This window comes from Echiichthys vipera (assembly GCF_963691815.1).
Source record: "Echiichthys vipera genome assembly, chromosome: 5".
Classification (NCBI taxonomy): Eukaryota; Metazoa; Chordata; class Actinopteri; order Perciformes; family Trachinidae; genus Echiichthys; species Echiichthys vipera.
In genome coordinates this window covers 15,131,736-15,150,317 of record NC_139830.1, presented here as the reverse complement: position 1 = coordinate 15,150,317, position 18,582 = coordinate 15,131,736, and the positions used below count along the sequence as shown (strand labels likewise).

Below are 18,582 nucleotides of genomic sequence, written 5' to 3'. Positions count from 1 at the left end.
GTAGAATAAATCTCTCGGATTCTGTCTCAAAAGTTAACACATAAATACTAAATTCACAAATGTAGCTTTGTGCACTCACCATGCGTGTATGAGAGAAATCGTTGTGGTAACATGATTTTGATGTTTCTACCTCTTTCCTCTACCTCTTCCTCTACCTCTTTCAATTTGCATAATTGATAACATTCTCCATAAGCTTTTTCTTACTATCATGCATTCCTTCTTACCAGTGAGTGGCCTGACATTTTGTACACATGATCCCCAGAAGATGAAGTCTATGACTTCGGTGAGTCCCTGACAAAACCTCTAACTTGCTTCCTTTTTTAAATACAGTCTAACAGGTCTCAGCTGTCCTTTGTATTTGGTCCTAAATTGTAAATTATGGCATGCTGAAATGGTGAATATTGTAGCTGTAAAACATCAACATGTTGGCAATATCAAGCAGATGTTGGCATTTATTTTAAAGCACTGCAGTGCCTAAATACAGCCTCACAGTGTCAGAATATGGCTGTAAATTCTTCTTGTTAAGACTTCTAAACTAAAAAAACAAACATGTCCTAGTGTCCTTGGGCAAGACACTGAACCCAAATTGTGTAGCATGAATGTGTGTGTGAAAGGGTGAATGTGGCAAGTAGTGTTAAAGCACCTTGATTGGTCTGAAGACTAGAGAGGTGCTATATACAGTAAGTACAAGTCCATCTACCAAACAGTATCATCAGAAGACAAAAACTTGGACCATGCATGGTAACATTTATTCCAGACATGCAAAATGTACACCACAAAGATGAAAACTGGCACATACAGTATACTGGAAAGGAAATTGTAATATATCAAAAATGAAACAAAGGTTTGAACTGTTTTACTGACAGAGCAGAGCTTATAAACTAGACAGATGGCTCTTAAGCATCAATGTCAGCTATGGAAAATGCCATATTGGCCACAATGCAATGTGACGCTTTTAAAATTTGGTAGTTAACATGGAGGATCTTTGGATTTTGCTGCTGCTTTCAGATGTTTGGATAGAAAATGTGATTTTTATGTACAACTATGAATTGGTATGAATTGAGAAAAACCCATTTCACACAAAACATTGTGCATTTAACACTTGACAGATTGCAGTTGTTTAGCCTTACACATTGATGATGGTTGTGTTGTAGAGTCTCTCTGGCTGTATAGTCTGACACATTTCATCCCTCATATGTTGAAATTAGCTGGTGTTTTGCTTGTATTTGTGTTACATTTACTTGTAGTCCTCAAACAAACAAACATTTCGTCACTTTAAAGGGACTTTGTCCAAATTATTCCTGATTTAAATTGCACAAGATGAAAAAGAAACATTGACGCCCAAAGAAAAGCTGTGGATTTAAAGAATGCTACATGGTCTTGCAGTAATGTTACCTGTGCTTGTAGCATAAGCCTGTGATGTGTCAATACAACAGTCCTGTGTCGTCACCTCCTCTGATAAAGTGACAGATAAAGACAATCTGTCATGCTTGGATTTTAAAGAACGCTTCTTTAAATGCTATTCGTTGTTACTCAGTCAAACTCATAGGACTGTTCATTTACAAAAACATAAACGTGTGTAAGCCTGTTTGGCCCATAGCATGCATACATATTACATATATATATGCCCATATAAATACATTTCATACCAATACAAGGAGCGGAAAAGAACATTCAGTGAAATAATGGCATTAAACAGTCAATGTATAACAATGTAAGAATGTAAATGGAAAACGAGGAGCTATGGTGTGTAGAAAGGTAGTACAAGGTAATATGTAAAATGGAGTTTCAGGGTACCAGAAGAAGGGTACAGTCACTAAATAAGGGTTTGTCGTAAAGAATTGGAGGATGTGAAAGACAAAAAATAACGAATTTGGGAGGTCTGGCATGCATTTCAGCCCCTGGCAAGGTTCAAGACATTTTGAAAGAAGGGTGTTTGAGGGTTCGATCCCAGTCCTCACACACTGTACGGGGGCTAGACCTACAGAATGTACACAAATCATTCTTACATGTGCAATCCTGTTAGCCTCTCCGACTCCTTAATAAGAAAAGAGACAACTAATAACAGTCAAAATGAAGGCAGAATTTTGGTTATCTACATTCAGGCATGCAGTTGGTCTCAATTTTTCTTTTAGTTTCAAAAATGATAGTAAATAACAAAAATGAAAGATGTGTTTCCTGCCCCTTTTTTCAAAACCCTTGGATTTCCACTGATAATCTAAGTGCTGACAAAGCATCCATCGTGACAGTCTTAACAAACCCAGCACCACTTGGCATACAAACATTTTATAAAATGTACATCTATATATATATATACTCATATATCCATATTTCAAATATATTTGTAGCTGTATATGCTTTGAATGCAAGAGGTTCAGTAAGGAATATATGAGGATTATATGCAGCTGTCCCAAGTTCGAAGCCAAAACCCAGAGTCTGTTTCTCAAAGGAGCCCAGACATAGAAAATGCGTATCACTCCTCACACATCATCCTCTTCATTTTAAGAAGTCCATTATTACAAAAAAGAAACATTCATGAGTCCTCCTGGTCACATACAAATCTGCATTTTCTTTTTCCTCTGTTTTAACCTGAACAATTTTACATCAGGTTTTTTGTTATTTTTGTCAAGCAAATATTACTGGGTTTTAATGCATGCATCTCTGAATTCTTCTCTGAATGCTTTTGTTCACTTGCAGTCCCTACTCTCAGGAGTTGCCTATTTTTTTGCTCTCTAAGTTCAGTCATGATGTATTTACAATATGGCATTAAGTTAGGAATTGTATTTCTTGTTTATTTTGTCTTGGAACAGGCTTTTTTCCCCCCCTTGTTGCATCCGTGTTTTGGCTTTCACGGTTTATTCTTTTCCATCAGGGTCCTCCATGTCAATGACTCACTGCAACAGAAAGAAGACACAAAGCGCAGCATCGTCAGAGAAAGTCAGGCCACACACAAAGACAGCTTAAACTCAACATCAAATCAATTACTTTGACTTGTGCAGCTCAAGTGTCGAAGGCTTTGAGCAATAGGGTAGCTGCCCTTGCTGCATAGTCAGCCCACTACAGTTGCTGTGGTGCTAAATCAATCTGCACACACACACACAGGGCTTGGAAATGTGCTGAGTTAAGACAGAGCAAAACACACACCTCATGCTTGTGTGGTAGTGTCATATATCATCCTGTAATCGTAATGCAGTAGGTATTCATTGTTGTTGAACACTTGTTGTGAAAGCCCTGTGTGTGTGTGTGTGTGTGTGTGTGTGTGTGTGTGTGTGTGTGTGTGTGTGTGTGTGTGTGTGTGTGTGTGTGTGTGTGTGTGTGTGTGTGTGTGTGTGTGTGTGTGTGTGTGTGTGTGTGTGTGTGTGTGTGTGTGTGTGTGTGTGTGTGTGTGTGTGTGTGTGTGTGTGTGTGTGTGTGTGTGTGTGTGTTGTGCACGTGCGTGCGTGCGTGCGTGCGTCTGTAAGTGGACACGTGCTCACACGCCATACATCGTTTAAAGTGATATCCATTTGCTCATAATCTATACTATATTCATTTCATGTACACTGGATGTCACTGAGGCTAAACCTACTCTATGTAAATGTGAGTGATTATCACAAACATAAAAACTAGATTGCATTTTGAAATTTGTCCTTCTTGTCGTTGTTCCTCTACCTGCAACGGAGACGTAGACTGTGATGCTGACGATGCCCAGGATGATGGAGACGATACTGAGCAGACGAGCCAGTCGACCCAGCCTCCTGGCCCCGTCAATATCCCCCACCTGGAGACTGTTTCTGGACTGGAGACGCACAAAAGCATATGGTATTACCAAGAGTAACATTGGAATGATAATGTTAACTCACAGATGTTACATATAAATGTAAACTAAACCATAACATAACGTAACGTGTAAAAAAAGTGTAATGAATACATTTTATTCCTCTCACAAATCGGCATAAAAGATAAGTGGCCATATTAGTCATATAACTGCTCATATTACAGATTATAGAAGGCAGGTTGTTACATCCGTCAGAAGTTACTTTATTTAATGCATATATTCCCCTGGCATGACATATGTATGGAGGGACCTTAACCCCTCTGAAAAGCAATATACCTATCACTTGTTATGCAGAATATTCCAGATTAGATTACTTTTTCATATCTGCTGCAGTTGTATAACCTTGAAAACAAAGGTTTCTTCAGATAACTCCAGGTCAGTGATGACTTTTGTAAAGAAATGAAACAAAGAAAGGATAGGGAACCTAACTTGGTCAATATATTACTGAAGCATATAAGATAAGATAAAGATAACAAACATCCAAAATCAAGTATACACAATATATTACAAAACTACAGGAAATCTACTACTATATGGAAATGTTCATGGAGAAAGCACAAAACAATTATTATTTGTATTATTATTATTATTATTATTATTATTATTATTATTATTATTATTATTATTATTATTATTATTATTATTATTATATGGGAAAGCCAGGCAGAGACTTTCAACTCAGGAACCCGGAGGGAGTTATATCTGAAAATCATAATACGGTCATGAGAAGAATGAATGCTGGAGGGAATGTGGTAAAAAAACACAAAATATATTTTAATTAATACTGGCAATAGATCGCTAAAGAAGTAATGACAATTTTTGGAATAGAAATTGATTGCCCTTTTGCCACATTATACGTGGGCAAATTCACAGACAAGCTCATGGCTCAAGATGACTGTTATTCAGAAAAGAGAGCTGAATCAGCAGTAACCATATTAACTCTCTCTCAGTACCCCATACATACATAACCCAGAGTAAGTTCCCTACACAGTACAAGAGCTCTCTCTGAGAGTTATGCTTTAAAATATTTATCAGGTGGTTTTTCCATTAAGTGACTGCCGAGTTATTTTGCAAGGGAAATGACGAACAATTAGTGTAGAAATTTTGACATGTCCACTGGGTGCTGCAGAGTCCCTTAAGGTAAAATTCCGAAAATAATTTATTCCTAGCTGTGAACGGCAAAATTGTCTATTTCAGATTGGCAGATTGGGATTGATCCAATTGGATGGAGTATGTGAGCGCAGCGATGTAAAGGGGCTGTAGATCAACTTGACGTGTGCATATTGCTTATGTATGCTGCAGATATGAAGACAGGATGTGTGTGTGTGTGTGTGTGTGTGTGTGTATGTGTGTGTGTGTGTGTGTGTGTGTGTGTGTGTGTGTGCGTGTGCGTGTGTGTGTAAGGGGTGTGGGTTTTCTATATTTGTGTGCATTGCTTTCATGTGTGAGAGTCCCAAAACAAATCTTAATCGGTTGATTGTCACTTTCTTCTCATCAACGTTTGTTGGATTTGGGTCGCTTTAAATTTTAGTTAATTCCAAGAAAGGTTCATTTTATGACATGTTGATTTTCTTTTTTAAAAGAACTGAACACTGTGTTTAAATATTAAAAACACATTCTTTATTCCTGTTGTATATGTTACTTATTTCTGCCACTGCTGCTGAAACAGTATATGAAACAGTCTTTTCAACACAAAATTAATTGATCCCACGTGAAAATATCCCCCAGCTTTACTCCTGAGTAACATTTTTTAGAACATTAAAGCATGTAAACATGTCCTATTAGAAACCAAACAACAACAAAAACAATATCTTATTATTTTAAATAGAGTGACTAGGTCTATCAGGTCAGGAGAAGTATGATACCTATTTGATTTCACTTGTTAAGTTAACTTAAATGCAAATGATATGTGATATAACAGATACCGTATATAATGATAATACGTTTAAGGTTAGAGAGTAAAATAGGACAACAGGAAGTGTGCAGAGCGTCAGAAAGTCTACAGTGGGCTCCACTAGTGCTGAAACCCCATAACAATATAACATCTTAACATAAATGTGGTATGACAGCTAATGGCTGAAGAGTTGTGTTTCTATCAGCACTAAACAAGAATTACAGGTTACACTGAGGAAAGGAAGAACAACATTGGACACTGGGGAGGAAGCATTTGCCTGGTCTGATGAATTCCATTTCCTGCTGTCTCACTCCGGTTGTGTGACTAAATGCATCCAACACACAGAGTGAAAACACTGCAGTCTGGGGTAGTGTGACGGTGTTGGTTACCTTTGCATGGCACTCACTGAGCCTGTTTTATAATGAACGTTTGAATGCTAAAGGACAAGTGACCATCCCTTTATGCCAGCGTCTTTTAATTAGATAACACACCATGCCTGGAGATTAAAACTGTCCAGGAATGCTTTCGTGAACAAAAGAGTGGGATAAAGTTATGCAGTGGCACTGGCCTGTCCACTCATTGCATTTCAATCCAGCTACTTGGATAATGTACACAATACTGGCTTATTTAAGTCGGCATCCCTAGGGTGGTTTTAACTGCGTTTTTGGGTCTATGCCCCGGTAAACTGAGACTGTTGAAAGGTCAGACTCAGAGGGAAAACAGTATCATATTCTGTGTTAAACAACAGTAAAGACAGAAGGGGAAGAGATCACAAACAACAAAGTCTAAATTCACCTCCCATGCAACGCAGCCTTTTGCTCGTTTTATAAGTCTGAGGAAAACTGTAGGAGCTGTCCGTGGTGCTGAACAAAGCAGCAGAGGCTGCGTGCAATACATCAGGAAATTAACTTCACATTCTTGTTCTTCACTTTGTCATTTTCCACATTTTTTTTTTACTTTCTTTATTTTTTACCTAAGCAATGCATTTTTAAATCCCAATATGTTATCAGTATCTTCATTTTATATTGAGGGTGTAGAGTTGGGGTTTGCCTCAGTACAAGATAAGATTACACTGTAGGGAGAGAGAGAGAGAACCCTCCCGTCATCATCCCCAGTCTCCTCCTCGTTACTTAATCCTCTCACTCCCATGAGCCTCTCTGTCTCCAGGTTGTCTCGGGCAGAGTCAGATCCCACAATGCATTTGGGGCATGTGGGTGGGTACAGTACAACCCCAGGGGTGTTCCACTAAATCAGGTGCAGAGAACTACTTTCAAATACGTACACAGTAAACAGTAGTACACCATTTTTTTAATAACCTGTTTTCCTTTTCAATGTTTGTGAAAACAGTATACATCATTTAAAATGATGTGTAAACTACCTGTTTTCCACTGGCTTTTTGCACGTTATAAAATATACAGAATGATATATATATGTGCCTATATATCTGCCTATATATATATATATATATGCCTATATATATATATATATATATATATATATATATATATATGCCTATATATATATGCCTATATATATATGCCTATATATATATATATATATATATATATATATGCCTATATATATGCCTATATATATATATATATATATATATATATATATATATATATATATATATATATATATATATATATATATATATATATATACTTTAATTCACTTTACTTCAAAATACCTCTAAAAGACAGCTGTAAGATATTTAATTGACAAAAAAATATTGACTTGAAGGAGTTATTCTAAGATCACAGAATTTTTTTTTAATTGTTGTTGATATAATTTTAATGTGACTTTAGCCACAAAAGCTGCATGTGTCAATTTGGGTTCCTGACAGTAAAACAAGAGATTTTATTTCTTCCACACTCACACCGAGGGACACGATTCTCACTTCCAGCACTGCAATGTGAAGCTATGGTGCAAACACAGTCCCAGGGGAGCCTGTATTGATCCAGACTCACAGCACAGAGAAAAGCAACATCAGCACCCTAAATCAATGAAAGTCCCTTCCAGAAAACACTGTTTTTTTAGGCTGTCTGGAGAGAAAACATTAATGAAGGTATATGATGACATTTTACATCCATCATAAAAAGGCAAAGAAAAGAAAGAAATAAGACCAGGCTCTAAGTCAGCATCCCTGTTTAATACACGCTGTATTGTTTGATGCTAGCTTCAGGGGCTGCAGGTGATTTAGTGTGTGTGTGTGTGTGCGTGTACATGCATGTGTGTGTGTGCGTTTGTGTGCGTGTGTGCGTGTGTGTGTGTGTGTGTGTGTGTGTGTGTGTGTGTGTGTGTGTGTGTGTGTGTGTGTGTGTGTGTGTGTGTGTGTGTGTGTGTGTGTGTGTTCGTGTGTGTTCGGGTGTGTTTGGGGTTAGTGGGAGGTATCCTTCACTCAGCTGATGAATGTCTGTATTGATCCACAATGAGAGTAAGCCTGGTCATATTTGTTTTCTGAATGGGAAATTCAACCCTCGAAGTGTCTTGTCCAGTGCTCATTGTGCTACAAATGTACACACACACACACACACACACACACACACACACACACACACACACACACACACACACACACAGCTTCTCTCTCTCTGTAGTTCATGTGTTCAGCAGTGAAAGGTGGAGGCTATAAGTCAGTAAGTGCTCCCTTTCGCTCTTGTCATTAATAATGGAGAGCCAGCAGCAGCCTGGTGGGGAGGGACAGTGTACAACCAGGAGCTGGTGTGTAGTTATGTCTATAAGTCTATTAGACTTATGACTGAATTTTTAATCAAATTAAATGTCTTTATTTGCATCTATGCTGCTTATTTACTATAAAACATTCATTTTCAGTCTTTTTTCAGATATTTATGTGGCCCTCTTTAAAGTGTATGACACCTTTTGCTATGTATTTTACTTTTTAACTTAGAAACCTACATTTAAAAAAACTCTTTCAAAAGTCAGGCTTGAGGATCATTTATCATTAATTGTAGGCATTTTTTAGCCCTATCAGAGAGAGCACAAGGCTGTTGGTTGTCTCTCAGTCTCAGTGTTAAGGATCATGAGGACATAAGGAGCATGGCAGCCTCTAGGGGTCGCTAAGCAGGGCTTTTAGACTCTGTCTTGTTACAGGCGAATGACCATTAAAATTGCAAACCACTCAATGCAGTGAGATAATCAAATCTGTCAGACTCATGATGGCAGTGCTCTCATTCTTGGAGCTATAAAATGCATTCTAGCTGCTGCTGCAGCTTATACATTATATATTATATACGTTATCTTGTGGACTGGAAACATAGTTCAAACAAGCTAACTAACCTAAGTGTTAGCATTACAGAAACACAAAGCCATATAATGGTGTATGCCTTCATACATTTAGCACATCAGTAATAAGCGGACCATTGTTTATTTAGATAATCCAGGGTCAGGTTGCACAATTTAGTTCATAGCGCAGTACACTGTTATCAAGATTAACGAGGTATGCTGCTATTAGTGATATGTTTGTCAAAACTAAATGAGATCATCATTATACAATACCTCTACAAAGTGCCGCATGTCCTCTCCAGAAAGGGGCAAACACATAAATAGGTATCAGATTGACACAGGAAAAGGAAGCTCTAATAACCAATCAGGAAAGGTTTTATCCGGATCCATCAGGGGATTTAAAAACTATGAGCAAACAAGAGTCCAGTTACAACACAAATGCATGTACTGTATACTTCCTAACTACTTAAATTTGATGTAAAGCGGGTGTTATGGTTACTGTGTTAATGTTAGTTCATGTTAGTTTCGCCGGTGTTAAGTAATAAACTAATGTATTGGACAAATTCAGATTTCAACCTCCTGATGGTGTTACACTAAGAGTCGGAGGATAGTTAGAGATATTACTAATCAGGTCTGGACAAAGTAGATGGGAATTATGATTCGTTGAATGGAGCCGGATCTCACGTCTTTTCTTTCAAGGACAAGGGACATACTGTACATAATAAACACAAAAAATCACTAGCATAATAATAGGGTAAGATTTGGATCAGATTCAAAATAAGACCTCTCACCAATTTAATTCTAATTTTGCGTGTGTGGACAAGGTTTTTTCTAAGCTCAGGCATATTGACCTATAGCAGAAAAAAAAGATCCTGCAGTGGCTTACTATTGCCATCGACTTTGTGTATAAAAATGTACTTTTGCATGTTGTATTTTACTTTAATGCTGGGTGGTGCTCCAATGTCATTACATCATGACACAGCTAGCTTTCATTATATCCTATGTTATCCACTACGGAAGCATAATATCATTTCCTTTAACATTGCAAATAATAAATAAATCTATTTTCTATTAAAATATCATCAGTCCGTAGTTTTCTCTCTGCAAGACTCTGATAGGGTTCATATAATTGGGTACAACAGCATAAAGTGCTCTCCCACTATATCTGTGGTATTAGATTGCTAATAAGAAGTCATTTACCTATACACACACATACACTTACACACATATACACACACACACACACACACACACACACACACACACACACACACACACATTCACAGTCATCCATCCAGTGCAGCATTGCAAGTCCATATTTCACAGGCAAATCTGCCGAGCGTGCAATAATGCTTCTGCAGTTTGGGCCTTCCCATTACTGGGATAGGCTGGTCTGAGCAGTAAAAACCTATTACCCCCGCCTCTCCAATCCCCATAATTGACTGCACATCTTCCGTGTTTGCCAGCCGCAAGCCTTCCCCACCAGAGCATCTGTCAGAGATCTGTGGTGGTAGCCAGCTGGAAGTTGGCTTTTAGGTGGTCCTGCTGCTGGAAGTTGAGGTGGATGATGATGGATGTAACTTTTGGCAGTCCTGTTGTTAGCAATGCACCATCTGCCAGAACAGAAACATGCTGACTCCTTTTACAAGGCTAAATGAGGCCCTAACAGATTGAATTTTAATTAAAGTCATTTTGGTCATTTACAGGAATAAAACTGTCTCGTTGTTTGTTTGAAGTTTCGGGTCTGTTCATCGGTTATCTCTGTTAGAGTTTAATTTTTTACTTGCTGTGGCTTGATGCCTTCTAAAAGTTAGTTAAAATATTTGCTGGAATTATAAAATGCAGTTTATGTAATGTGGACATAAGTACAGTAAATGGTGAGAAAATTATATCTACAAACACATTCAGCTGCATTCATTGATTATTGGCCAGTTGGAAACACAACACTGACACATTATCACCATATACCGTAATGTTGTGTTAGCAAACAATTGCCTATTTACATACTCACACAGCGCAACATTAGCATTCATTGGGAGCCCTGCTTGTGTCCACTTGATGAATGAAGTCCAATATTCACACTACTTTTAGCTCTGTCTGGGTTTTCACCTACCCTTGAAATCCAGACGCAGCACTAGCTAATTTCCAATTGCTCTGCCGCTGCCTCTGGGCACTCAGCTATGGAGCCTATTAAAGTCATAATCCGTAAGAATTTAGATACGTTGTTTCTAGCGACCTCTTTGGTGGTAAGATGTTATTGCAGGCAAGCCAGTTCTTTCAGAGCCCTCCATCTTGTCACGTTCAGGGTCGCTATGTCTTAACTTTTTTTTCTCTTTTGTAAACTTTATTGACACATATTCACCTCTCTTCTTCTTCCGGTCCATCCCCTTTATGTTACCCTCTTAAATTCATACAAACACACTTGTTCCTATTAAACTTCTGCCCTTACTACAAGCCTGACTCAGAAGTTGGAAGTTCACAATTTTGGATTAAAAGTGAACGCAGCATAACCGACAGTGACGAGTTCTACCGGCAGACCAACCGCTGTCAGCAGCATCATTTACATGGCGGCGCATTTTTAATGGAAGATTTCAACGGATTTCCATTGCTAGGCAACAGCAATGTTGGTCCTAGTTAACTTCCTGTCAGCTGATGTCATTCAAATAAACTGCAACAGGAAATAAACTAGGACTGTTTTGAAAAGGTCTTTACAGAGGGAATGTTGCCATAGACACAGATTGAAATACTCGGCAAAAAGGCAACAAGTGCTTTCATTATCAATCACCGTTGTTTTAACTCACTTGTTGATGGATAGTAAGCAGACAATAACTCGATGAAAATCTTACAGATTATAACTTTAACTATTTCCGAAAATCCCAAATCACCAATCAAATCTTGCTATCTGTTATTTCCAATTCAATTCAATTTTATTTCCAGTGCCAATTCATGACAAACGTTATCTCAAGACACTTAACATATAGAGTAGGTAAAGACCACATTCTGACTTATTTATGATTTATATAGACCCAACAATTCCCCCATGAGTAGCAACACCAATCTTGTGCACACAGTGGCAACGAAAACCTCCCCTTTAACAGGCAGGAACGTCGAACAGACCCAGCTCTATGGGTGGGTGTAACCGATGACTACAGTGGTGCACATTTGAAGTTGTGATAGAAATTAACTCTGCCACTGACTTGTTTTTCCGTCGTTCTAGATACGCCACCTTCTTCATTGCTCTGATTGGGCATACTGCTATCCAATTGAGTGCAGTGGTATTCTGAATGCATGCGTTGGTGCTGCCCGTTGAGTTGGGAAGGTCTATCGCTCATTGCAAGATTCTAGGTCTCTCTACATGTGGGTCTTGACTTCCAGGGGAGTTTTCACCAGCTCCTGAAGGAAATATTTGGCCCGTAAGCTGCTTAATGATCCACTGTGCTCATCAGCCATTAACTAACTTGGTTTGGCTGCTGTTTGGTGCTGAGCAGGTTAGAAGTTAAAGTTATACAATAGTTGAAAACCTGAGCCCTTTTCAATGAATGAAGGCAGCTTTACACCCTCATCAACAGCCCACCTCAGCTAACTCATTATACACTACATTATGTCAAACATATTCATCCTGTTTTTCTTTTTACGTTTATAGTTTCCTGGAGTCTGGGCTGTTTCCTCTGACTTCCCTGCATTAACACCATTTAAACAGCAGTTGAGCAGTTTCTTTTTTTTTTTTTACTTTCCAGAAGTATCCATTTCACATGGGCGAGGAGAATATCAGCACTTAGTCGTGACTCGTGAGCTCGCACTCTAGGTAGGGCTGTATTGTGCGTTATCAACCGCATTACTTTTGATTCATTTGTTTGCAGAGATTGTTGTAAACCATTTTTTTCCTGCTCTGACTCACTTGCACTTATCTGACATCACTGTGGTATCTGATTCAATTCCTATCTAATCCAGTGATAGGAACTACTTTATAGCCATTTGCTGTCTCTCTCACACCCATCTGCCCTTGTAGCGAATGCTGTTTTGATCTTCTTTGCCCATATCCCCTTTCCATACCCTCAGGAAAGAGAGAGGATGTTGATTGCTGCCACATAGCTTGGCTAACTGCTGCATTCTGCCCTCTGCAGAGAAACTAAATAGACTTCTCGCCTTCGATTGAGTTAGTGGCCAGCTCCAGTTTCTCCCTCCTTCACTTTTCTTTCTTTTGCCCTCTGTCGAAGCCTCTCTCTCTCTCTCTCTCTCTCTCTCTCTCTCTGAGTCTCTCTCTCTCTCTCTCTCTGAGTCTCTCTCTCTCTCTCTCTCTCTCTCTCTCTCTCTCTCTCTCTCTCTCTCTCTCACTCTCTCTCGCTCTCTCTCTCTCTCTGAGTCTCTCTCCCTCTCTTACACACACACACTTTCTGTGCCATTAGCGAGTGACTGACTTGTGAATGTCAGTGGGTTCATGAGGATGGCTCGGGGAAGTACAAGCTGTCTTGTGGATACTGCCTGATATTCCCTTTGGTGTGTAGAGCCCACAGGAGTAATATTACAGAACTAATGGCTCTACTGCATTTCCTTTGCCTTGTTTCTCTGTAGATCTGAGTGCTGGCTGCTGTACGGTGTCAGAAGTAAAGTGTGGCTGTGCCAATAGCAACTAATCTGCCATCAGCCAGCAGGAGTTAAAGTCTTGACACAACAGAGTTACTACCGATGCCACTAAAAGACTCCTGGTAAAATTCTGCCAGATGCTCAATTTAAAAGTGTGTTGAAAGATTTATTCATCTGAACTGCTCAGTTACAGTAGACTATCTTCTCTGCTGTTCAACACAGATGTTCACTGGTGGAGGTAAAAGTACTTCTACACAGTGGGAAAATACTCTGTTACAAGTAAAAGCCCCCCAAATCGTGCAAGAATAATCAGGTAAATGTATATCTGTTTCTAATGAAGCACATTGAAGGAGTCCAGTTCAAGCACACACAGATCAAATAAGGGCCTCATCAGTAACAAAAGACAAAGGGCTTTTGTGTGATTCAGCAGAGGATTTGACCCTGATGTGCCGTTTCAATACCTCAGTAGATGAGCACACACACGTCTGGATTTCACTAGTGGTGTCAGTCAGCTAAAGACCTTTTTTAAAACTGAAGATTAAGGCAATTACAAATTTAAAGGAGCAGGATTACTGACCTGCCAGTCTCTCTGAATTTTTTTTCAGGATAGCATACACACAGCAGTGGCTCCGAAACTTTTCTTTAAACGTACTCCTGCACCCCTATCACATGAATTCAAGTCCCTACATTGAGACGTGTTCATTTTAATGTATTATTCACTTAATATTATGTAATACTACTGACCATATTTTATTCTTTTTTGATACAATTAAACTGTCAATGTTTAGGTTAGTTTGGTCAAGTATGCATTTGTACTACTAGTGGCAGATGGTAGACGTTTAGCTATTTCAATCATCATCTTCAACCACTTATTCCTAACGGGGTCATGGGGGGCTGGAGCCGATCCCAGCTCACATCGGGCGAGAGGCGGGGTACACCCTAGACAGGACGCCAGTCTATTGCAGGGCACATAGAGACAGACAATAATTCACACTCACATTCACACCTACGGGCAATTTAGAGTCAACAATTAACCTAACACGTGCATGTCTTTGGACTGTGGGACGAAGCCGGAGAACCTGGAGAGAACCCACACAGGAGGGCCCCAGCCCGGATTCAAACCAGGAACCCTCTTGCTGTGAGGCGACAGTGATAACCATCAAACCACACCCTTTCCAAATTGAGCTACGCCACAACATATGGTTGGGAATCAGTGTAGTATATATGGTGTGTACAATGACAAATAACTTATTGATTACCAGGCCTTCAATTTTGTCTGTATGGGGTGGCCAGTGGAACAGTGGTTAGAGCAGCCGCCCCATGTAAAGTGGCTGAAGGTCCTCAAGGCAGTGGTCGCGGGTTCGACTCTGACATGCGGCCCTTTGCTGCATGTCTCCCCCTCTCTCTCTCATCCCATTTCCTGTCTCTAATAAAACGGCTTGAAAACTGCCAAAAAATTGTCCGTAATTACCTAATTGAAATAAATATTGAAGTTCTTATTATTTTTTAGTAATTGTTATTTCAGATTTTGACTTTGTACAAGTAAATATACAAGATCAACCTCTGTCATCTGAGAGTTTAAAGATCAGGAGAGGAGGGACACAGTTACATACACACATGACAGTACAGGGCTGACGCTGGTTATCACACACCTTCGACAGCATTTGTTGGAGCTTCCTCTAGCAGGATGTTTGATTATATCAACTTGCACAAGTGTCATTTGAAACTAGACTTGAATGCCACTTTTTATTTATGTGTTTTTAGCTTTGCTGCAATATCACCGGCATATTTGCATAAATGATTTAGTTGTATATGTGTGTCAAAGTGAAGCGAGGGTCAGCATCACCATCATCAACGCTACGCTATATCTGTAGATTTTTTCTAAATGACAAAATCATGAATTTGTCGTCACATTTCTCTCCATGTCAGGTCACACTTGACCTTCACACCTTTTGTAATTTTACACATCTAAATCAACAGCGGTGTCTCCCTTTGACATCTAGGACATTCTCGAAATGTTGCACTGGCTGACTGAAACGAACTAAAAGCTCTAACAGCCTACAATAACAAGTCCACCATTTTTTACTGCAGACCTCTCGCCACTGCAGAGGGTGACAACAAGAAAAGTGTCAGCTTTCAGTTTTGGATCTTGCAGACTCAATTACATGAGCTGCAATATAAATGCAAAGAGGCCTCGCCGTTCACGGTTCGGGGTTGGGAAGAGTGTTTGTTGAAGACTAACGGAGCACTGTGTCCCCGGAATATTGATCAGAGAGTGCTAAACCGTAGCAGCGTATCAAGCATCTGTGGCTGCCCAGTGTGGCTTCATTGTCTTAGCTGCATCTTGTATCAGCATTTCCTGCATCCTGAAACTTTCAGTGAGGGGATTAATCAAGTGTCAGCGCCAGCAACGACCAGCAGCTGAAGCCTCAGCACTGGGAAAGCTGATGATGCACTGAGCTCTAGTTGTGTGTGTGTGTGTGTGTGTGTTGTGTGTGTGTGTGTGTGTGTGTGTGTGCGCGCGTGTTCCAGTGAACCCTGATATTCAGAGTTTTCACGGACCACCGAGTCAGCTGCACTGCACTTGAACACAACACTTTTCTTTCAATGAAATATGGAACATCAGGAAGAATTTTAGGGTATCCAGTTACAACAACAACAATATTGTGCTGAATTGTCTGACTGTTCTGCAGAGGTCTTCTCAAAAGCCTCTCTGTTGTTTCTCATTATGTGGGAAAGACAATATTAACTGCTTAGTGACTATTTTGATAATTGATTAATCATTTGTCGTGATTTATCCAAATGTGTGGATCTGCTGCATTCATCTGTTTTTTATTACTGTAAAATGGTTTTGGACTGTAAGCCAAACAAATGACTTTATTTTAAGATGCCACCATGGGCTCTGCTAATTTATGATGATGGGCAATTTGTCTTTTTTTTTTTTTTATAAAAAAAAAATACACTGACATGGTTCTTGATAATCTGATATTTATTCAAGATGAATATTCTCCTCCCAAGCAGCTTGATAACCACCCTCCCAGGGTTAAGAGAAATATCCCCTTTCTCCCCAAAATATCACTCCTATCCTCAATTATTTATGGGCCTAAACATTTACTGTAGAAGGTTAAACCACGCCAGAGTGCTGCAGAAGCTGTTTTGGGAGTTATTTTGCCATTTCTCAGTTATACAAACCTGACATTTCTGAACCAGAGTTTGTTGATATCACATATATTTTCACTTTTTGACTTGTACTTAATGTGCAGCAAAGATCCCTAAGTTTATGAAGTTTGAAATTAAAGACCTACAATAGATCATCAGCGTGTGGTCTCTCCAACACACTGAAAACATCCACCCATCCATCCATCTCTGCTGCCACACGTTTTTGCACTTTTTTTTTAATAGTAATGTGATACTCACCATGATGGAGTACACCAGTGCGACAATGCTGACGGGCCACACAGGGCAGAAGCAGGACATGATGACGAGGATGAGGTAATCCTTGGGCTTCGGGGTCTCCTGGACGGTAGCGTTCCCGGTGGAGGAGCGGCTGAGACTGGCCTTGGAAGGGGACAGGGGGGCGGCGGCGCCCAGCTGCCCGGTGGAGCCCGATCTCACAGCGACGCTGTGGCCGTTCAGGTCAGCCTCCTGGCCCTTGTCGCTGTCCATGTTGACCGTGAAGGAGGTGGACATCTTCATCCCGTTACCTCCGGGCTCGGTGGTCAGCGCCAGGAGCTTCTCCGTCTCGTGGGGGTCCGCGGGCTGAGAGCCTCCTCCACCCTCACTTAAGTTGGACTTCAGGAAGTCGGTGTCCGTGTTGATGGCCATGTTCAGGTCTCAGTTATATCAAAATAGATCAGAAAAATAAATGGTAAAAAAAAAAAAAAAGTTAAAATGTATTACAAGCCAGGAGACACTGACATCCCATAATAAAGCTGAATGCAAGTTTTTACAACTTTGACTGAATAGGCCTAAGTGTGATCAACCAGCCTGAAGTGAGGTGGGTGGATGGAAAGAAAATATAATTTGAAAGATGAAGGTGTTACAGATCACCTCCCCTAGAAGAAAGGAATCAAATCAGAGAGCAGATGAAAGCAGTGTGTGTCCTGCAGGTATCATTCTTCCCCTTGAATCACTTTCCGTCACCTTCCTTCACATCGGCCGTGTGGCTCATTCTTTGAAGGGGCTCAGATCAGAAAAAAACTCCCCTCCTCTCTGATAGGTCTTACATCCACTTAGAGGAGCTCCTGTTTTTGATCCACAGGCCCACCACTTTACCTTTAAGTCTGTCCATTCATTGAAATGTCTCCTGAACGCCTCTCTGTCCTTTCCTATGCACAGGAGGATGAAAGTGAAGCGTCTCTCAGAGCAGTCCCCACATCAGACACCTTCTCCTCCTCTGTCTCCACGACGCAGCAGCAGCAGCAGCACAGCGACTGGACTCAACTTGGGACCCGTGTCAAGTCACCCATATTAACACCGAGCACTTCCGGTGAAAACGCACAAAATAAAAGCCCAATCATCTTTTGATTTGATTTATTGATTTCATTTTGATTCATTGGTTTGCACACAATCATTTAAATACAACACTATTACAACACAACGAATGGATGTGTGTGCTGGAGGATAGAGAACAAAAATAATTACAGGCTGAAATTCAATCTGATGAAAATAGAATACGAAGTTGGTTACAGGTTAAAACTCAAATATGTAGAAAATAAGTAAATAATAATAAAAATGAGATACTAGGACCTTCTAAAAATTACAACCGAATGGAGGACATTTGAATGAAAAACAAACAAACAAACAACAACAAAAAAACAAGACAAAAGCTGATACATGATTTCACTTTTGTTGCTCAGTTGTGAGCCGGCTGCACAGTGTAAAAGCGATATATTGTTGTTTTTGCACGTATAGGTGCTACACTGACGTTATTACACTTCTATTGTAGCCTATAATTAACTTAATGGTTGTATCTCTTGAAATCATCACATAGGCCAACACCTTCTTTCTTTTTTTTTTAGAAAACCTTATTGAATTG

General features: G+C 39.7%; 1 protein-coding gene across 1 annotated transcript; it reads right to left on the bottom strand.

Moving 5' to 3' along the window:
• Window positions 1-811: 811 nt before the first annotated feature.
• On the bottom strand, window positions 812-17,937 carry trarg1a (trafficking regulator of GLUT4 (SLC2A4) 1a). Its single transcript, XM_083914097.1, has 3 exons — window positions 16,962-17,937; window positions 3,652-3,778; window positions 812-2,894 (listed from the first exon to the last, which is right to left on the bottom strand). The coding sequence occupies exons 1-3, from the start codon at window positions 17,367-17,369 to the stop codon at window positions 2,884-2,886; spliced, it is 546 nt and encodes a 181-aa protein (XP_083770223.1). The 5' UTR covers window positions 17,370-17,937; the 3' UTR covers window positions 812-2,883.
• Window positions 17,938-18,582: the final 645 nt, after the last annotated feature.

What these genes read in the sequence shown, in the direction of transcription:
- trarg1a (XM_083914097.1), bottom strand. Translation starts at nt 17,369, where the DNA reads ATGGCCATCAACACGGACACCGACTTCCTGAAGTCCAACTTAAGTGAG. An exon ending in CACTGGTGTACTCCATCATG is followed by an intron (nt 3,779 to 16,961) that starts GTGAGTATCACA and finishes GTGCGTCTCCAG; the next exon opens with TCCAGAAACAGTCTCCAGGT.